Source organism: Ailuropoda melanoleuca, chromosome 7 (assembly GCF_002007445.2).
Source record: "Ailuropoda melanoleuca isolate Jingjing chromosome 7, ASM200744v2, whole genome shotgun sequence".
In the NCBI taxonomy this organism is placed as follows: domain Eukaryota; kingdom Metazoa; phylum Chordata; class Mammalia; order Carnivora; family Ursidae; genus Ailuropoda; species Ailuropoda melanoleuca.
The window spans coordinates 111,546,357-111,566,317 of NC_048224.1; the positions used below are offsets into that span (position 1 = coordinate 111,546,357).

Below are 19,961 nucleotides of genomic sequence, written 5' to 3' on the forward strand. Positions count from 1 at the left end.
GTATCACAGTTGGCAGAAACTTAATTTTCAAGAGAAATACAAAGTTAATCTCTTTAAGTAATAAGAAATTAACATGTATTGAAATGGTGGGTCAGAGTTCTCTCCATTATTACTCATAGGCTGATCCCCCTAGTGGCATAGAGGAGATAGTGCAGGTGACGAATAGTAAGTGTGGGAAGACGTGTTGACCTAATACAGGAATGTTGAAACAGACACACTACAGAATCAGATGTATGACATTGGGCCCTACTGGAAAGACTTTGGAGATACCCTACTTCTTTAGGTGGGTGGCCAAGAGAAAGTCTTCTTTAGACTCCATTCATCTTCTCTGAGATTCCATTTTTCATCTATAAAATGAAAATAATTATGCCTCCCTTGTATGGATATTTTAAAGAGTAGAGGAAAAGGTGTACAATAAGCAGCAAAGAGTAGGTAGCTATTTTTATTATTATATGCAGTATTGCCCACATAAGCTTACACTGTAGAATTTTTATTAACTTCATTTAATTTTAACATCAGAACTTGCCTTTATGTAAACCTTGAGAATATTTGATATTAAGGTTCTGTTTGCTTTAGATAGATTGTTGTTTTCAGTGAACCAGAGTAGCAATTTCCCAAGATTATTTTCATCTCGTATTAGGGTCTCATAGACAGCTATAAAGTCTGAGTAGAGTTTCCAAGGAACATTTAAGATTCAAGATTTAGGGTCACCTGACCTCTTACGTAAGGTACCCACAGTGGTTTACTACAGAGCCTTTTAAATATAAACTCAGAGGCTCAGGAGCAGTTAGCACAGGGGATATAGTTACAGTCCTTGGCCTGATGATCACCTTAGACAAGAGTTTTTTGTACATGGATTCTAGGAGCCTGTACAAGTTAATGCCTGGATTTTGAATGGTTTGTTGAGCATATGGAGCTCTGGAAGATTTCAATCTTCCTTCCTTTTTGCATTCAGGAGTTATCAGTTTGTGGCATTATGTACTATAAACAAAAACTTGTTTGGAGTTGACTCATAGCATTTTAATGTATCAGAGTTATTTACCCAATATTTTAGTTACACATATCAAGATGACATTAGGAATTGAAATCGTTTTAAACTTATGACAGTTAAGTCACATTTTTTCCCATATTAATTTTTTTTTTAGAGTGAGGAAAAGTTAGTGCCCATCCTTCCAGGAATAGTTTATATAAAGCCATGTACTAAAGCTGATGGTGAAATTGAAAGTTTTGAGAAATAGTAGACCCATAGTGTCGGATCAACAGAAAAGTTTTGCTGACCTTTTGTTTTCCTGAGCCTAATTTTGCTACATCCTAGTGTTGTGCAAGCCTGTAGAATGCTCCAGAGGATAGGCCCATGTCTTAGAAAGAGCCTTCCTATCTGAGTGAGGGAAGGAAGGGAAGGAGGATCTGCAGTCATGAGAGACCACCATTGGCATGGAGACCACGGGATTCCTAATTTGTCTTTTCTGACACAAGAGACAAATATACCTTTTCCAGATGTGACCTCCTTGAGGAGACCTGAGATTTGAGGGATTAAAACCTCTGATGGCCAGTAGAGGCTATTAACTAAATGTGTTAGTCAAAGTAAAGTAATTCACCAGGGTGGATGTCACCATTCTTTTAACAAGTTCCCTCTCTTGCCCCCAAATCTATGATGGTTTAACACAATAGAAGATTACTGCTCACTCTCTTCAGCGTCCAGTGTGATAGGCTGGAAGAGTAGGGGATATCTCAGCTCCATGAAGTGACACAGGGACCTAAGTTCATGTTTTGATGCTGCCATCTTCAACCCATGCACAATAAAACCATAGTGGGAAGAGGAAGAAAGAGCATGGAGGATCACACGAGAGGTTTTATTATGGGTCTGGAAGTAGCAGACAACATTTCTGCCCACATTCTTTAGTCTAGAACTCAATCACACGGTCCTGACTTAACTACAATAAAGAATGGGAAATGTGGTCTTCTTGTGGATCAGAAGGAAAAGAAAATTAGTTTGGTAAACATATAGCATTGTCTGTGCCACAAAATATCTAAAAAATACTTGTCTTTCATTGCTGCCTTTTACAGACTTGGGAACTACTGTCATTAGCTGGATGTATAGTTGACAACACAGGGTTTAGGGGTGCTGACCCCTGTGCAATCGAAAATCCACATATAACTTTTGACTCCTGAAAACTTAAATACCCACTATAGACTGGAAGCCTTACCAATAACATAAACAGTTGATTAACACATATTTTGTATGTTATACATAACTGAATTCTTAAAGGAAGCCAGGAAAAAGAAAATGTTATTAAGAAAATCATAAAGAAGAGAAAATAGATTTACAATACTGTACTGTATTTATTGAAAAAATCTTCATGTAAGTGAACCTGTGCAGTTCAATCCATGTGGTTGAAGGGTCAACTGTATTATTAAACAATAATGAATATAAAATAGTGCGTTAATGTTCAATGAATCAGAGAGGCTAGTAGAGAAGCATCAACCTTAAAAATTCCAAACTGTATCAAAATAGCCTCATAGGTGGATTTTATCTTAAGTAGCTTTTTTAAATTGCAAAAATCCTAAAATGTAACAGTTGAAAACAAATCTCTTTACCAGCGGAAGGTTACGTTGTGGAGTTATTCTTTCATGAAAGCAGTCTGAAAGGACTTTAATGATCTAAATGTTCATCCAAACTTGTGTCTTGTTTCTTTATAAAGGATCTCAGACAGAAATGATGCCACTAAAACATATAAGGCCAATACCTTGGATAACCGACTAACCAATAGGTACCAGTATCTTTTGACTTTGGGAAAGACCCAAGCACAATATTTTTCTAAGCATAACTTATTTACTTACAATTCTTCTGTCCTCCTTGATATCTTTCTGTAAATTCTTATCCTCTATTTTTTAAACACAAAACTTCTGGAGTAAATATCTTTATTTCTCCTCATGGTTAGAGAAATAGAAAACCTTTGTTGCTTGATTAATTTTTTTTAAAGATTTTATTTATTTATTTGTCAGAGAGAGAGAGAGCACGCGAGAGCACAAGCAGGGGGAGCAGCAGATATAGGGAGATGCAGGCTCCCTGCTGAGCAAGTAGCCCAATGTGGGACTTGATCCCAGGACTCTGGGATCATGACCTGAGCCAAAGGCAGATGCTTAACCAACTAAGCTACCCAGGCATCCCTATTACCTTGCTTAAAAATTGAGAGTATTTATTGCTTCACGCCATCATTCTTACCACATTCATGTTTTTGTTTTAAGTTATCCTGGTGGCAAGAGTATGAAATACATGTAAATACCAATTTTACATTCTTATTGCTAAAGAAAATTACGGAAGTCAACAGATGAAAGCATTGAACTTAAACCATAACTCAGTTTTCTGGAATAAAATGATTTCCTTTAGAATCTAGTACAAGACAAAAAGATCATGAAATCACCTTATCAAGTTTTTTCAAATACTGATGCTTTCTTTCTCTTTTTCTTAAGTAATGTCTAACTTTGAATAACAACTCTAAATTCATGGACAGTTGCGTATCGATGCAAATATTCATTCTTTGTTGCTACTGAAACTTTTGCCTTTTTTCTGTTTGCCAGAAACACGTCCACGTTTAGATCGCCAGAAGCAGCAAAGACGTATGTATTTTTCTGACTGAAGTTACATTTTAAGAATAAAGTGTACTTCTTTGTATGCATTCAAGAAAAACCAGGGTGTATGCCCCTCAGGCCAAAGTTTCATTATAATAAAGCCACACTCCTGTCGCTTAGACAGAGTTTAGTAGAAATAAGAAAACGGTCCACAAAGTTTTAAATATTTACCATCTGGATTTTAACAGAAAAAGTCTACCAACCTCTGCTCTAACTAAACACCTAAACTTAAGTCATTCTTTTCTTCTTTCCTTTCTTTCTTTTTATTTTTTCCTTTTTTCTTTTTCTTTTTTCTTTATCCAAATTTTTATTTAATTTCCAGTTAGTTAGGATACCGTGTCATATTGGATTCAGGAGTAGGATTTAGTGACTCATCACTTACATCCAACACCCAGGCTCATCATAGCAAGTGCTCTCCTTAATGCCCATCACCCATTTGATTTTTAATTTTTCCCCCCAAAACCTTTATTTTCCCTTGTTCTTATGGCTACTAACTTTCTTGCCCTACATTTCACTTGTCTTTCAAAACACCCATCACATTATAGTTCAACTGAGTCATGAAATCATAGGTTTGCTAGCAATTAATTTAGATGAAGTACATTTTCTCTGAAATGTACTACTGGTGATTATAAATAGCCAAACGAGGTGGATTTTTGAAAACAGAATTGGTTTTTAAATTTGTATTTACAAATAAAGTAATTTTCACCTTGGACCACACCTCTCCAGTAGTTGAAACAGGCCTGGGTCACCTCCATTTTTTTTTTTTTTGAAGATCCATGGATATTAATAAATGCTAGAGATTTTAAGTGGTGTGATTTTTAAATGTTTTCTTAAATAACCTAATGCTTTTAATGAAAAAAAATTCAATGTAATTCTGTTAGTCACAATATATACAGGATTATATATATAATACGAATCCAGAGCACATCAGAATTCATTGGTCTGGATTTCAGACAATGCCATATAATGAATGATTTCATTCAGTTCCTTCAGTTCTAGTTACTTAGATGAAGGCCTGACAATTTATAAAATGGGCAAACTAAGGAAGAACTTGTTTTCTGTTCTTTTGTCCATTGAAACATTTTGTGATGGGTAAAGAACAGGTGGGAATATGAGTAGATGATAAGAACTTTCAAAGGTGGGACAGCATAAAAAAGTTTCAAGAATGTGATTTGTGGCTGTGATTCAACAGGCAACCTGGAGATAAGTTCAGTGCCAGCGCTGCCAGCACCCCAGCTCCCAGCTCCGCTACAACTCCTGTAAAGAGAAAGAGGTATGATGGGCTTGTTGCCTCTGCTTCTTGATGAGATTCTCTAGAGGACTGTCCTTTATTAATTTTGGAACCAAATCATCCAACAAGACCCCCAGCAGCATTAGGAAGTTGGTCTCTCACCCTTGTTCCCTCCTCCCTTTCCAGGGATCCAGAGCCACTGGATTCTGCTGCCCTCAAACTTTGTTCCTTTTCCTCCTCATTTCCATTTCAAATGTGCAGTCTAGGGGCGCCTGGGTGGCTCAGTTGGTTAAGTGTCTGACTCTTGATTTCGGCTCAGGTCATGATCTCAGGGTGGTGAGATCCAGCCCCAAGTGGGGCTCTGCGCTCGCTCAGTGTAGAGTCTGCTTGTGGGTTGTCTCTTCCTCTGCCTCTGCAATAAATAAATTAATTAATTAATTAATTAAAATAAAAAACCAGATATGTAGTCTTTTCTCCAGGTCCCTTGGGGTCTTGGATATCTAGGTAATGTTTTCGATGACAGAGCTCAGCAAAGGGTAAGCTATTTCAGGTAACACCTTTTGTAGAGTCCTATTACAGGGAATGCCTTACCCTGAAATAATTATGACTGCGGGGTGGCCAAATGTTGCCGTGCTCCTGAAATCTGCCTGCATCGTTGCAGCCTCCTCTGTTCTGTAGATTGGGTTGACCCTACTTCCAAGTACAGAGTCAAAGGCCCCAGCTTGAGACATTAGTCTGTCTTTGTGTGATTACTGATTCGACATCCCCTGGGTGGCCTCCCACCTCTGCCTATGCTGACTCCTATTTATCTAGTAGTCACGGAGGAGTAGCTAGACCTGTGATGGCAGAATATTCTTCATGAGACAGAATGTGATGGTCGAAGCAATTTTTGCTTGTAGGAGAGAACACAGTGCTCGTGAATCATGATTGAATGGAAAATTAGCATTCACGAACCTTGGTGCTTTTAAAATGTTTTTATTTTCTTTGCCTGCACCTAAGACCGTGCCTAGTTTGGGTAGGTGCTCAATGTTTGTAGATGGACTGGCTGATTGTCAAAACACTCCTGCAGTCAGAATTCTGGTTGTGTCTGCGGAGTCTCAGAAAATCTGATCACCTTTGTCTTGGACCCAAATTTCACATCTCCTACCCACTGCAAGAATCTCTCCTCTGACAGGTTAGGCATAATTCAGGATCACTGCAGTGAGCAATAAGACCCTGCTTTTGTGATATACATTGGACTAGCTCTTGTGAGTAGCATTGACTACTTACATTGAGTTGAAATCTGCTTTGATTTATGCCCATCTCTTCTTTGTTCAGTCCTGTGTTGCCTCAGAAAATAGACGTGCTTCAAGAATTTAAAGCCAGCTCTCCTGTCCTCCTTATCCTAGCCTTTCCTTCTCTGGGCTTTCCTCTGACATGTCACTCTCCTATAAACATCTTCATTTTTGGTCCATATCTAAGTCTTTCTGACAGAGCCCTAAGCTATCTTTATCAATTAAAATGAAGTGCTGGTAATGTGAAGACATCTTTCTAATTGGATATATATATGTTTGTATATATGCATATGCATACATATATATGAATACATAATTGAGGTTAGCGTTACTGGGGTGTTCACTTATGTTTTCAATACTCTTACTTCCAGACTTGTTTTTTTTTTTAATCACGTAGCTTTCTAAAAACTCTAAATATAGAGTAGAACATAGGATTGGTTTTTATTATAAAATATTTCAGATATGCAGAAAATAGAAAAAGAGGTGTGTGGGTGATAAACACCCATGAGCCCACTAGCTAGATTAAACAAATATTATTTTCCAGATTCTCTTCATATTTCTTTTTAAAGAAATGTCCACATTTTAGTGTCAAGAAAATGGGGAAAGGAGCTCACCTGGGGAGCAGAGAGCCTAGATTGTAGTATAGTTACTTCCTGTTGAGTTTATGAAATAGTTTTCATTTTATTTCCAAGGCTTGTAGAAAAGTCATCTCAATGCCTTTTAACTGTCAAATTATTTTCAGCTCTTCCTGGTAGACATGTGGGTGGGATCAGGTCTTTCAAGTGCCACGTTTGTAACTGATGTCGTTTCTTAACAGACAGTCTTGGTTTCCGCCACCTCCTCCAGGTTACAGCACCACCCCAAGCATGGGAGCAGGCAGAAGGTAAGGGAAATGTGTCAGATGTAATTGCTATGTAACTTAATGGAAGAATGCATCATATATTGACAAGTATAATTGTGGGAGCTTTGGAATAAATTGGAGGAGATCTTGTGAATTCTGACAGCTGAACAAGCTGGTGCTCAGTGGGAGTGAGGTCAAGCTACCAGTGCCTCTGGTAGGAAATCTGACAAGGTGTGAGGAGTAAGTAGCTGTATTAGTTTGCTAAGGGCTGCTGTAACAAAGTCCCACAAACTGGGTGGCTTAACAAAAATGTGTCTCACAGTTCCAAAGGCTAGAAGTCCAAGATCAGGGTGTGGGTAGGGTTGGTTCCCTCTGAGGGCTGGGAGGGAGAATCTGTTCCACACTCTCTCCTGGTTTCTGGTGGTTTCCAGGCACCCCTTGGCATTCCTGAGTCTGTATAAGCATCATCTAGATCTCTCCCTTCATCTTGACATGATGTTCTCCCTGAGTGCATGTCTGTGTCCACATTTGCCCTTCTTAAGAGGACACCAGTCATATTGGGTATGCGGCCCATCCTACGCCAGTATGACCTCATCCTAACACATTTAATTACATCTGCAAAAACCCTCTTTCCAAGTAAGGTCACATCTGAGGCCCTGTGGGTTATGGCTTCAACATATGAATTTTGGGGGCACACAGTTCAACCTACAAGTGGCAGAGGAGGGAATGGAATGAAGCACCAGACGGGGCTCCACTGTGAGCTCCTGGTACACCACCTCTTCCAGGCAGCGATGAACCCAGACAACTGGATAGGGATATGAGTTGCAAGTTCTTTGTAAACTTTAAAGAATAAATGGGTATTTTCTACTTTTATTTTGTTGTTGTTGTTGAGCTCAATAATTATAACTAAAATTACAGAGCATGTAGAGGGCACCTTGTTCTGTAAAATCCATGCTAGGAATGTTAACAACAACCATTTGGTTTCATATATGATCATTGTATGCCAGGTATTGTTCTAGGATCTTGGGATATCAGTGAACAAAGCATGGAGCCTACACTCTGACCTTGAAAGAAGCAGACACATGTGCAGAACTCCTATAATTTATGCCATCTCTAATGCACAAAGAAAAATAGTCTCTGATTTGGTTTTGCTTTAGTGAATCTAAAATTGTTTTTATGTCTTCAACCCCCAGAATACCTTCACCAAACATTTCCATGTTCTAATGGGACTTATTTTCCTAATTCAACAATTGGAAAAGAGAGTTATTAAACAATGTGCTTGTTTAGCATAAGATTGTTTTATTTCCTAAAATTGCCATCTGTTGTGTAGGCTTTTAATGTCTCTTTTATTTCCAAATAATAGAAATATTTGGAAATAAATGTCCTTTATTACAATTTAGGTTGGCTCTATAAGGATGTAAATAAATTCAGTTGATGAATAGACAGAAAGATCTCAGATTGCTTTTTTCACACATGTTGCATCTATCTATCTATCTATCATCTATCTATCTATATATCATATATTATTTGTATATGTATAATTATTAAACATGTTGAACAATCTCAGCTTGGAATTACATCAACCTTCTGTTAAAATACTTTCTTTTTGGGGTGCCTGGGTGGCTCCGTCGTTAAGCGTCTGCCTTCGGCTCAGGTCATGATCCCGGGGTCCTGAGATTGAGCCCCGCGTCGGGCTCCCTGCTCAGTGGGAAGCCTGCTTCTCCCTCTCCCACTCCACCTGCTTGTGTTCCCTCTCTCGCTGCCTCTCTGTCAAATAAAAAAATAAAATCCTTAAAAAATTTTTTTAAAACTTTCTTTTTAAACCTCTTCATCTATAAGTGACTTCCAACNCCTGCTCAGTGGGAAGCCTGCTTCTCCCTCTCCCACTCCACCTGCTTGTGTTCCCTCTCTCGCTGCCTCTCTCTGTCAAATAAAAAAATAAAATCCTTAAAAAATTTTTTAAAAACTTTCTTTTTAAACCTCTTCATCTATAAGTGACTTCCAATGATATGAACTGCCAAGTATAGATTATGTTTCTATTTAAAACCTTGTTTCCCCTCAGAAAGTGTTTGGATATGTCTCTATGAGTGACACGCTTCATGGAGCTACCTAAGTGGGGAAAATATTAACTAGGAGTTTTGCTAGTTACCATTGTTTCCTGAGTATTTTAAGATCCATCCAATTTTGTCTTGATAGATAATAACTGGTACTTAGGAGTATTTATTACTTATTTCTAAAATCTTATGTTCATCTTCTATTTATTATTCCAATATTAATGTAAATTATCATTACAATAAGCAACTGGTTATATAACTGTGTAAGAATACAGAAGGATTATTCATGAATTACTATCTCATGCTTTCAGTGTCCGTTGAGCTTGTGCATCTCTGTTTTCACAGAACTGGTAGTGCTTGGCTAAATGCCCTTACAATTTATGCATTGCTGGGTGTAATTTACATGGATGATAAAATTAGTCACAATGCTCCTATTTCTGGTTCCTGGATCAGGTCCATAGCACCAGAACTAAAGGAAAGAGAAGATTATTGGACTAGGTTGATCAGTTTAGATGTCCTTTCCTTTTTTAGAGGCACAGATTATTAATATAATAGCTAAACTACTAGACTCCTCTTTGAGGATCAGAGCTAATGTCATGCCAAGCTTTCAGGGAAAGGAGGGGATAATAACAATATAGCAATGCCTTTGATTTCTAAAGTGCTTTTCTTTGGAAGAGCTCAGAGTACAGCTTCTGTTTCTCACCTTTAATGCCAATGCATTCCTAGGGCTGAAAAAGAGCCTTTTCAGTGAAAGCTGAAAAATAGAAGCAATTATTAAATGATAAAAGGAAGAAAAGGCTTCAAAAAGAGATCTTTGTCCCCAGAAGAACACAAAGAAAATGAAAATAGATCAAAAAATATAAAAATGGGGGACTAGGATTTTTAATACTAGCTAATAGCTAAATGCTAAGCATATTTCCCCCATCCCTCCCTTATACATTGGTCCCCTTCTCTGTTTTCCCATGCTCATGTCTCCTGCAAGAGAATTTCCCCTTAATACCAACACTCTTGCTCTCCTTCCTGTTCTTCATTTTATAAACCTTCATTTCTCTCATCACCTGATCTTTCCCAGAGATTTCATTTCCTCTCACACACCTCTGTCTGTGCAGCACATTTGAAAAGACCGCCAGACTTCCCACCCATTGTTGGAGTGAATTCTTTTCTTCAACTCTTCTCCCCCTTGACCTCTCCATGGCCTTTGACACCATGGATCACGCCATCCCTCCGTTGTTCCTTTCTTACAGACTATGGAAAATTCAAGCTTGATTGTGTTTGGATTGGAAACTTGTGTTGGCATCATGTTCGGATTAAAATCTATCACAGGCATGATGTAAGCTGCCCTACAAAGCATCTCAAGCTCTTTTATCAGCAGAAGAACCCATGCTATCATAGCTTTGCCTGTATTTGTATGTATACATATACCTATACCAATGACTGTATAGGACTGTGTTTACGTCTGTATCTCTTTCTGTATCTACATCTATAACTATACCTACATGTAATTCTATGTACAATTAACATAAGGCTGGTGAGTTCAACTAGAGATTAAATGAGAAAATCTAATTTTCTAAAATTACCATATCTTACAGCTAAAGAAAAGTAGCAATTTCTTAAAACAGCTATCCTTTTATGTATAATATACATTAGTCTTATAATGACAGGTTAAGATCTGGGTGATCAAACAGAATTTTGGAGTTAAGAGTTAAATATCTTTGAAAGCCTCTTGCCTTTTTTTTTTTTTTTAATAAAACAAGAATGAAGAGAGAAGCTGTGGTTCATGGTAACAAGGCATAGCATGTAAAGTTTGAAACTTAAATAAAACCTTTTCATGATTTCTAAGGCAGCTCCTTGGTCACTGGGATGGGAATATTCTCTAACCTCCTCTTCCTTTTCTTGCTGAGAAGGGATGCAACAAGCATAGTACTTGAGTAACCTATGTGAACAAGGTTATTTCTTCTGAAATATTCTTATCAAATGCCCCAGAACCTATAATTTCTTTTCATTTTATTTAAGACTGAATCAAGATTTAACTTTTATAATTGTTGTTCCTTGTTACTGTCATCTGTCTCTCTTCCTACCTCTGTGATCAAACCCTTGCTTCACTGGTTTCCCCCCTTTCTATGTTCAAACCCCTTTCATCTTAAAAAATAGCTTCTTAAAAATTAAAAGCCTAGGAGGGCCTGGGTGGCTCAGTTGGTTAAGTGTCGGACTCTTGATTTTGGCTGGGATCACGATCTCAGATTTGTGAGATCGAACCTCACATAGGCTCTTTACCAAGTGTGGAGTCTGCTTAAGATTCTCTTCCTCTCGCTCTGCCCCCTCCCCATGCACACTCATTCTCTGTCTCTCAACAAAGAAAAAAAGAATAACCTAGGGGCTCCTGGGTGGCTCATTTGGTTAAGCATCTGACTCCTAATCTCAGCTCAGGTCTTGATCTCGTGGTCCTGAGTTCAAGCCCAGCCTTGGTCTCCCTGCTGGCCATGGAGCCTACTTAAAAAAAAAAAAATAATAATAATAATAATAGCTTAATTACACAAGTCCATTTGACTGGCACCTTATCTCTCCATTGCAACCAGTTTTCAGAAAAATTGATGATACTTGTCATCTTTATTTTCTGATTCCTACCACCAATTAGTTCATAGAAACAGCTCTCCTCAAGGTCACAAATGACCTTGGTGATAAATTCTTGTTGACATTTCAGTCCCTATGACTACTTGACCTTTCAAAAGGCCTCACTGGCTATTCATGCCTTTAGGAAATCTCTCTCCTTATCTTTTGAGAAACTCCCTGTACCCCCACCATCCCCCACCCTAAACATAGTCCGGTGTTTCCTTCCTCTAGCTATTCTTTTTTGGTCTCCTTTGCCACCTCGTCATTCTATACCAGCCATTAATTGTTGATGCTACTAAAGCCTCAGACTTCCTCCCCTCTTCTCAGTCTGTATTTTGCCCCTCCACAGGTTATCCATGCCCAGGGCCTCAGTGACCACGTGTGTGCTCTTGACTTCATTTATATCCACTTCACACCTCTTCTCTGAGTGACTTTGGATAGCCAACTGTCGGCTCAATACTTTCCCTTAAATTCCTCAAAAGCTTTGCAAACCTAATATGTTCAAATGAAATTCCTAATTTTCCACACTAACCTGGTGTTCTATCTCAATTAATAATACCATCCTTCAGCACATTGACACTTGAAACTTGAAGTTATTTTTTATACTTTTCTTTCGTTAATCACCAATATCCAACCCACTTAGTAAATCTTATCAATTTATCTACAAAGTGCCTCTTGAATCCATATATCTCCCTCCATTTCTATCATCTTATCTTTTCTGGAGTACAGTAGTAGCTACCTAGGTATTCTCCCGTCATCCACACTGATACCCAGTCCCCTAATCTCCTCTCTACACAGCTGCCCAAGTGATATTTATAAAAGGATAAATGGAACATATCACCCTCCTAAGTAAAAATATAACTTTTCATTTTTCTTAGAATAAAGACCCAAATCCTTAGCACTGACTGCCTGCCCTTACCTGGTTTCCATCCCTCATAACTCCCCTTTGCTCTCTGTTTTTGTCACGTAATCTGTTTTAAACGCACCATATCCCACCCTCTGTAGACCCTTAGCATATTACATCCTCTCTGCTTAGAATCCTGTCTTCTTCCCCATTTGGGGGCACTTACATTCTTTTGGCCATATTCTCATCTGGTTTTTCTTCAAAATATCACTTCTTACTCGTATCTGTTCTAGTCTCTCTGCTTCAGGCTCACTCAGGTATAGGAGACGGTAGCTTTCCCCCTTTGATTTGTCCAAATACCACACAAGATTTGTCTAAATTGCACAAGATTTTAATAAAGATGTGGGATGGTGACAGCGCTAGCAATACATTGCAGAAGCCCGGACTAAACAAGGTCAAGTATAGTATTAGAAATTCCTGTCTGTTAGTCCTTTGGCCACACCTGTTATTGGTTATTTCTTCTTGGCTGACATTTCTTTACAGGGCTGATCTTGTTGCTATTTTGCTCAGTAGCCCCTCACTTCTTCTTTCTTCCATCTCTTTTTTCTCTNAGGAAGTTGATGTTGAACTTGCTTCTGATTTCAGAACCAACCATTAAATGTATTCTGTTTATGATACATTCAAGTGCTTGTAACTCTGTGTTTAGGTGACTTAGAAATTCAGTGGTTAAATGGCATGTGGAGCTCATTTAAGGAACTCACTGAAGCTAAATTAAGGTAGTTGCTTAACAGGTAATATGAATATTTATGATGTTNTCCACCCCTCAAATTTCTATTAATTATTTATGTGGGCAGTTTAGTTCTGTCTTTGCTGCACCAGGCTTTTCTCAGAAAATCTAATCCCCGTAACCAAATATGACAATATATTCTTTCTTTGGGAGGCACTCTATGCTATCATTTAAAATAAAATTATTTTCTTATGTCACAATAATATAAACANCGAAATTGCCGATAAATGCTTGCTACATACTTTTATGATTTCTCATCCATATTTGTTTCAACCTCTTCCTTTTCAGTGGTTTTCACTTTCACTTAGCTGATTGGTAGAGTTGAAGAAGGAAAGAAAATCCTGATTGAGATGTGAGTTGCCATGGCAACTTTGCACGAGTTATATTTTTCTGTCTGTAACTATAAATGGTAAAATGTAACCTTTCTAATTATACTGCTACATTTTTAACTCTATTGGTACCAAACACTCTGCAAAATTTGTTGTCATGGTAAATTAAATCAATATATTTTATTTTTATCTCAACCAAAATCTTTATATTAACTAGAATCTGTTTTATAAAAATTAAGATTCTAAGGCTCTTAGTAAAATGTCAAAGTACAGTGATTTTAAAATTTTATCTGAATGCCTAGAAACACCCACTGTAGGGGCGCCTAGATCACTGTCAGTTAAGGGTCTGACTCTTGATCTTGGTTCAGGTCATGATCTCAGGGTCATGAGACGGTGCCCTACCTTGGCTCCAGGCTGGGTGTGAAGCTTACTTAGGATTCTCTCTCTCCCTTTGCCCCCCTTTCCCTCCCACTCATGCATGTGCTCACGTGTGCTCTCTCTCTCCTGCTTGCTCTCTCTCTAAAAAAAAAAAAAAAAGAGAGAGAGAAGAGAAGAAATACCCATTCTAGACATTCAAAATAATTAAAATGTTAACCTGAAATAAGGTTTTGAATAATGTTACTTTTTAATAACGTTGTTTGAATAGAATGAGGAGAGAGCTAATTCAAAATGTGTCAAAGAAGGGCTTAACCTTTAGCATTGAGTTCGTTGCTTTTTCAATCCTATGAGGTCAACATAGACAGTTTTTATTTCACAAAGTTGGTTTTAAGTAACTCATACAGTCAAACAACAACCAACAAAGGCATCCCTGCTTCCCCCCAATCCAGATTCCACCAGCCTTGCTCCCTTGGAGCCCCTGTTGCCTCTCCTGCTGCTGGGGGAACCCCTCTAAGTGTGATGAAGTGGGGGTCTTCAGGTTCAGAAGCAGAGGCAAGGAAGAAGCTGTGAGAATCAGGACACCTAGGGGCAAGCGCCCTGCCAAGTCCCTCTGCCCCAACCATAAAAAGCAAACAGTTGGAAGTTGTTGTTGTTGTTGTTNGCTCAGGTCTTGATCTCGTGGTCCTGAGTTCAAGCCCAGCCTTGGTCTCCCTGCTGGCCATGGAGCCTACTTAAAAAAAAAAAAAAATAATAATAATAGCTTAATTACACAAGTCCATTCGACTGGCTCCTTATCTCTCCATTGCAACCAGTTTTCAGAAAAATTGATGATACTTGTCATCTTTATTTTCTGATTCCTACCACCAATTAGTTCATAGAAACAGCTCTCCTCAAGGTCACAAATGACCTTGGTGATAAATTCTTGTTGACATTTCAGTCCCTATGACTACTTGACCTTTCAAAAGGCCTCACTGGCTATTCATGCCTTTAGGAAATCTCTCTCCTTATCTTTTGAGAAACTCCCTGTACCCCCACCATCCCCCACCCTAAACATAGTCCGGTGTTTCCTTCCTCTAGCTATTCTTTTTTGGTCTCCTTTGCCACCTCGTCATTCTATACCAGCCATTAATTGTTGATGCTACTAAAGCCTCAGACTTCCTCCCCTCTTCTCAGTCTGTATTTTGCCCCTCCACAGGTTATCCATGCCCAGGGCCTCAGTGACCACGTGTGTGCTCTTGACTTCATTTATATCCACTTCACACCTCTTCTCTGAGTGACTTTGGATAGCCAACTGTCGGCTCAATACTTTCCCTTAAATTCCTCAAAAGCTTTGCAAACCTAATATGTTCAAATGAAATTCCTAATTTTCCACACTAACCTGGTGTTCTATCTCAATTAATAATACCATCCTTCAGCACATTGACACTTGAAACTTGAAGTTATTTTTTATACTTTTCTTTCGTTAATCACCAATATCCAACCCACTTAGTAAATCTTATCAATTTATCTACAAAGTGCCTCTTGAATCCATATATCTCCCTCCATTTCTATCATCTTATCTTTTCTGGAGTACAGTAGTAGCTACCTAGGTATTCTCCCGTCATCCACCCTGATACCCAGTCCCCTAATCTCCTCTCTACACAGCTGCCCAAGTGATATTTATAAAAGGATAAATGGAACATATCACCCTCCTAAGTAAAAATATAACTTTTCATTTTTCTTAGAATAAAGACCCAAATCCTTAGCACTGACTGCCTGCCCTTACCTGGTTTCCATCCCTCATAACTCCCCTTTGCTCTCTGTTTTTGTCACGTAATCTGTTTTAAACGCACCATATCCCACCCTCTGTAGACCCTTAGCATATTACATCCTCTCTGCTTAGAATCCTGTCTTCTTCCCCATTTGGGGGCACTTACATTCTTGTGGCCATATTCTCATCTGGTTTTTCTTCAAAATATCACTTCTTACTCGTATCTGTTCTAGTCTCTCTGCTTCATGCTCACTCAGGTATAGGAGACGGTAGCTTTCCCCCTTTGATTTGTCCAAATACCACACAAGATTTGTCTAAATTGCACAAGATTTTAATAAAGATGTGGGATGGTGACAGCGCTAGCAATACATTGCAGAAGCCCGGACTAAACAAGGTCAAGTATAGTATTAGAAATTCCTGTCTGTTAGTCCTTTGGCCACACCTGTTATTGGTTATTTCTTCTTGGCTGACATTTCTCTACAGGGCTGATCTTGTTGCTATTTTGCTCAGTAGCCCCTCACTTCTTCTTTCTTCCATCTCTTTTTTCTCTCCCCCTACCCCCTCCTTCTCCTCTCCCCTCTTCCTCCACCCCTCAAATTTCTATTAATTATTTATGTGGGCAGTTTAGTTCTGTCTTTGCTGCACCAGGCTTTTCTCAGAAAATCTAATCCCCGTAACCAAATATGACAATATATTCTTTCTTTGGGAGGCACTCTATGCTATCATTTAAAATAAAATTATTTTCTTATGTCACAATAATATAAACATCCAGCCACCCACACTTAAAACTGTCATTGACCTCTCTATCTGTGGTCATGTAGTGAGTGTGAGGGACTTGAGTGCCGTTTAAGAAAAAAAGATATGACCACTTGGGGGTAGTTGCACACTCTGAGCCTTATTTGGAAGGTGCTTTGATAGGTTAGCCTGGGAAGAGAGTCACTCCCAACATAAGACTTTCCAAAAACAACTGCACAGGAGCCACCACCCAGAAGGGGAGGAGGGCAAAGGAACTCCTGAAGGAAAGGGAGATTCATAGAAGGGGCTTTCATATCTAGGTGATGCCATTCAGCAGCATGGCCGGCAGTTCCTGGGTCAGAGAACTGGGACAGACAGCAGCAATGTGGGGTCTTTTATGGCTCCCAAAGTTGGATAGTATGGATGCAGAAGAAATCACAGCACAGGATCAGCTGTGGGATCATGAGAAAAGCATCAACATTCTCTGGGAACTCTGATGTGGTAGGGAGAGCTTCTAACAGGGAATTCAGGGAAAATGTCTTAAAAGAGGTGTGGTATTTGGGAGAAGAGAGGAATTATATAATACTAGGTTTTCAAGCCCAGGGTGATTTTAAGCCTAGTGATGCCACCTATGAGTATAGGAAGAAACAAGAGCAGAATGGGGAAGAAACAAGAGCAGAATGTGGAATACCCAGTTGGTTTTAAGAGGCTGTGCATTGATTTGAGTGGGTAGAGTCTGGGTTCCTGAAAAGATATATTTGTGGAGGTGATTACCAAACAGTGGGAAATGGGGGAGGTGTTCAGGGAAGAGGTTGGTGCCACAGATCCAGGTTTGGGCATGATACCAGAGATTTAAGTATGGTATCTTCAGAAGCGGAGAAAATATTAAATGAGAAGAGAACGAAAGTTGAACCTTGATGTGTGTCTACACATCAGGTGGTGAAGGAGGAACCAGAAAATGAGACTGTAACTGGCGCAGTTGCCTGGTAAAGTTGGAGTGGAATATGAGGTCGGTGGCGGGGGGAGTTGGGGAGGCAGAATAAGTGGCTGCACTCTGCATCCCAAACCAGCCCACCCTTCGAAGTCTAGTATGAATCTCACTTCCACCACACACCTTACTCAGCCCAAGGGGTTGTTTTTATCATCTGAACTCAAAAAGCTTACTGTCTACAACTCTCACTTGGCAATTAATTGTCCATTACCTTAGAACATTACTTATTTTCATGGTATTCTCATTAACTAGATGGCATCATCTTATAATTCTTTGAATCACCCATACAACTTTATCCATAGTAATTTGTTAATAAGTACATATTGATAAATGAATTGTAATATGTCTTAGTAAGTACAAGATATGGAATTCCCTCAAGCCATTATCATATTTGTCTTTTTGTGGTTTGACTTTATTCTATGTGCTTAAGCTATGATGACTGTTTAAATAGCTCGCTCTCTCTCTCTCCCCTGACTGTGTCTGTCTTTCTATCTTTCCAAAACAATTACTGAGCTCTGACTATGCGCTAGGAAAGCACTTTGCTAGAAGCCAAGAATACAGAGATATGTAAGACCTAGTCCCAATTTCAAGGAAGTCAAAGTGTATCAAGGAGTCAGTTTGAGCCAGGAGTGCTAAACATGAAGACTGGTAAAAATTGAGAGCAAGTCCTTGAGGGTATGATAAACACAAAGGTTGCTATAACCACAAAGTATGTGGAGGCATGGGGAGGGAGCCAATAGAGGATGTGTTTGAGGTACAGTAGGATAAGCAAGAGTAAGCCAGGTACAGGACAAGGTGGGGATGGAGCCATTCCAAGAAGAAAGGAGGGAAGGAGCAAAGATTCTAATGCCAGAGAGCATGGTGTGAGCGTGCACTCATGCACATGCATGCACACATGCACGCATACCCACGTATCTGTTTATGTGTGTGGAACTATGGGACTTCTATCCACGAGGCATTCTCTGCATTCATTCTCTATCAGTTCTGCTTAGTGATAGCAGGAAATCTAGTAATTGCAAATTCAATGTCATATGGAAAAATGTCTAGATATCCATTTGTAGATATCTATTTATAATTTGTGATAAGTTTAGGTACTTTTTCAGAATATCATGTTTCTTTTTTAAGAGTTAGTGCTTTGCTGTTATATGATTTGAGCTCTGAGTATGTGCTAGAGATTGTGAAATATATAAAAGAAATGCAAATGTCAGCACTTGGGCAATTGTTAGGTAAGAGCCAGTGAAGTCTGCTTTTCCCCACTGCTTTAAGATGTATCAGAAACCTTGATGCAAAACCATTCGTCAGCAATCACTAGTGTATGTCTTCAGTTTTCAAGTTCTTGAACTTTTCCTCATTTTTGAGTCCTTCAAAAGATTGATGACATTTGCCAAGTTTGAGCCAGGGCATGGATAATAGGTGCCATTCATGAGAAATATTCAGTCACATCACAATGTAGTGTGAACACAGCATTTCTAGGAAGTTGATGTTGAACTTGCTTCTGATTTCAGAACCAACCATTAAATGTATTCTGTTTATGATACATTCAAGTGCTTGTAACTCTGTGTTTAGGTGACTTAGAAATTCAGTGGTTAAATGGCATGTGGAGCTCATTTAAGGAACTCACTGAAGCTAAATTAAGGTAGTTGCTTAACAGGTAATATGAATATTTATGATGTTACCCATTATGGTGATTCAAGACCAGCAATGAAGCCATTGCCACCACCTCCACTACTAAAACACCAATGTGTGGTTTTTCTTTTTTTCTGGAATCATTTATGAAGACAGAGAAGAAAATATATGGCTTCTGAAAAAATTAAAATAGTGGAAACACACCTAAGAAATTTCTGTACGAAATTGCCGATAAATGCTTGCTACATACTTTTATGATTTCTCATCCATATTTGTTTCAACCTCTTCCTTTTCAGTGGTTTTCACTTTCACTTAGCTGATTGGTAGAGTTGAAGAAGGAAAGAAAATCCTGATTGAGATGTGAGTTGCCATGGCAACTTTGCACGAGTTATATTTTTCTGTCTGTAACTATAAATGGTAAAATGTAACCTTTCTAATTATACTGCTACATTTTTAACTCTATTGGTACCAAACACTCTGCAAAATTTGTTGTCATGGTAAATTAAATCAATATATTTTATTTTTATCTCAACCAAAATCTTTATATTAACTAGAATCTGTTTTATAAAAATTAAGATTCTAAGGCTCTTAGTAAAATGTCAAAGTACAGTGATTTTAAAATTTTATCTGAATGCCTAGAAACACCCACTGTAGGGGCGCCTAGATCACTGTCAGTTAAGGGTCTGACTCTTGATCTTGGTTCAGGTCATGATCTCAGGGTCATGAGACGGTGCCCTACCTTGGCTCCAGGCTGGGTGTGAAGCTTACTTAGGATTCTCTCTCTCCCTTTGCCCCCCTTTCCCTCCCACTCATGCATGTGCTCACGTGTGCTCTCTCTCTCCTGCTTGCTCTCTCTCTAAAAAAAAAAAAAAAAAGAG

General features: G+C 38.7%; 1 protein-coding gene across 15 annotated transcripts in view; it reads left to right on the forward strand.

Annotated features, from left to right (window-relative positions):
• SCEL (sciellin) overlaps positions 1–19,961 on the forward strand; it is a 187,665-nt gene that overhangs the window by 104,082 nt on the left and 63,622 nt on the right. For 13 of the 15 annotated variants that reach the window (XM_034665334.1, XM_034665333.1, XM_034665336.1 and 10 more), the window contains 3 exons: positions 3,583–3,621; positions 4,826–4,906; positions 6,956–7,021. In XM_034665334.1, coding sequence (XP_034521225.1) covers positions 3,583–3,621; positions 4,826–4,906; positions 6,956–7,021 — 186 coding nt within the window. The remainder of the gene's footprint in view (positions 1–3,582; positions 3,622–4,825; positions 4,907–6,955; positions 7,022–19,961) is intronic. The other 2 variants (XM_034665343.1, XM_034665341.1) reach the window with 1 other exon arrangement.